Source organism: Acyrthosiphon pisum, chromosome A2, assembly GCF_005508785.2.
Source record: "Acyrthosiphon pisum isolate AL4f chromosome A2, pea_aphid_22Mar2018_4r6ur, whole genome shotgun sequence".
Taxonomy (NCBI): Eukaryota; Metazoa; Arthropoda; class Insecta; order Hemiptera; family Aphididae; genus Acyrthosiphon; species Acyrthosiphon pisum.
In genome coordinates, this window is record NC_042495.1 from 29,322,218 (window position 1) to 29,323,799 (window position 1,582).

Sequence of the window (1,582 nt, forward strand, 5' to 3'; positions counted from 1 at the left end):
AACTTATAAGTGATAAAATAAATATTCTAACAAATTATCCAAATTCGTGTGATTTACATTATTACAAGTAGGTATCATGCCAAGATTAATTTCAGTATGACGATTTCCACACTTTCCAATTAATGAAATGTCATATTATATCAATATTACAATAGAAACTACGTGATAGGAGATAGGTATTTACATTGTAACGATTTAGGGATCACACTACATATTATGTAATATTATGTATTATGTATTGCATATTTCAATTTGTACCTATTACCTATTGTAATATAATTTATCGTCTTTATGTAAGCACATTATACATTATACAAATTAAATATAACACTAGGTGCAAGTAGCTTGTCATTTATACTTACTTAGAATTTGATGATCATCTATAAAATGATAAATTAGATTAAACGTTTTCCTTTACGGTTTTGACCTTATATTCTTTATCTGTGTGATAAATATATAACCTTAAAATAAAACACGAGACAACTAATGACAACAAACCATATTTTGGAAGGTGGGTGGTCCGATATACATATATACATTATACAAATTAAAATACAACACTAGGTGCAAGTAACTTGTAACTAATACTTACTTTGAATATATTGTTGATCTATAAAAGGATAAATTAGATTAAATGTTTTCCTTTATGGTTTAGACCTTATATTTTTCATCTGTGTAATAAATATATAACCTTAAAATAAAACACGAGACAACTAATGACAACGAACAATATTATCGAATGTGGGTGGTACGATATACATATATACATTATACAAATTAAAATATAACATTAGGTGCAAGTAACTTGTAACTTATACTTACGTATAGCAATTAGTTGATCTATAAAAGGATAAATTAGATTAAACGTTTTCCTATACGGTTTTGAACTTATATTCTTCATCTGTGTAATAAATATTGTTGTATTCTACATATACAACACTATGGAATAAACAACACAAATTTGTATGGTGTTCTAGACATATATTCGTTTATTGTAAACTCGTAACGTCGACTAGCTTGTGTATGCCGATCGGCGTCGTACGCGGTGGACAGTCCCCACCGCGTATATTATTATCAAATTATTATAATGACTGTATCGAAGTACGATATACAACACCTCTCCCCTAACATTAAATAATTTGATTAGCTTTTGATTTTATATGACCGTGCTTATTCTACTTACTGACTAAAACTTACATCTAATTTTACATTTTTTTTTTTTTTATGTATAACATCTATATATAGTCTTTGTCGTGTATACCATATTTTACATGCTAATTTGTCTATGTTATAGAAAAAAAAAGTATACATGCATATAAACGTGTAGCGTCGATTTTATTTCCTAAAATCTACTGTTGTATAGCGGTCGGGCGATCTTTTCATTCTAGTCGGGCGAGCACGTCCGGTTGAGATTGTCTCGGGTTCCCTGTCTGGCCCGTCTGTATCCTTCCCTGTCCCCTCTGTAACTATTTCCCCCCTTGGGTCGGGTGGGTTTACGCTACATTCGGCTTCCAACACTCCTGAGTCCCTATTTGGTATTTTAATGGTCTGATCTATGTGTCGCTTCCAAGTGCCCGCCTCA

At 31.0% G+C, this 1,582-nt stretch overlaps 1 protein-coding gene across 2 annotated transcripts in view; it reads right to left on the minus strand.

The window, feature by feature from the left end:
• The window catches only part of LOC100572916, a 9,091-nt gene extending 7,515 nt beyond the window's left edge, over positions 1-1,576 (minus strand). For both annotated transcript variants that reach the window (XM_016803268.2, XM_029489008.1), the window contains exons 1-3: positions 823-1,576; positions 593-610; positions 363-380 (exon numbers count right to left, since the gene is read on the minus strand). In XM_016803268.2, the coding sequence (XP_016658757.1) occupies positions 363-380; positions 593-610; positions 823-901 (115 nt within the window). In that variant the 5' untranslated portion in view covers positions 902-1,576. The remainder of the gene's footprint in view (positions 1-362; positions 381-592; positions 611-822) is intronic.
• Positions 1,577-1,582: the final 6 nt, after the last annotated feature.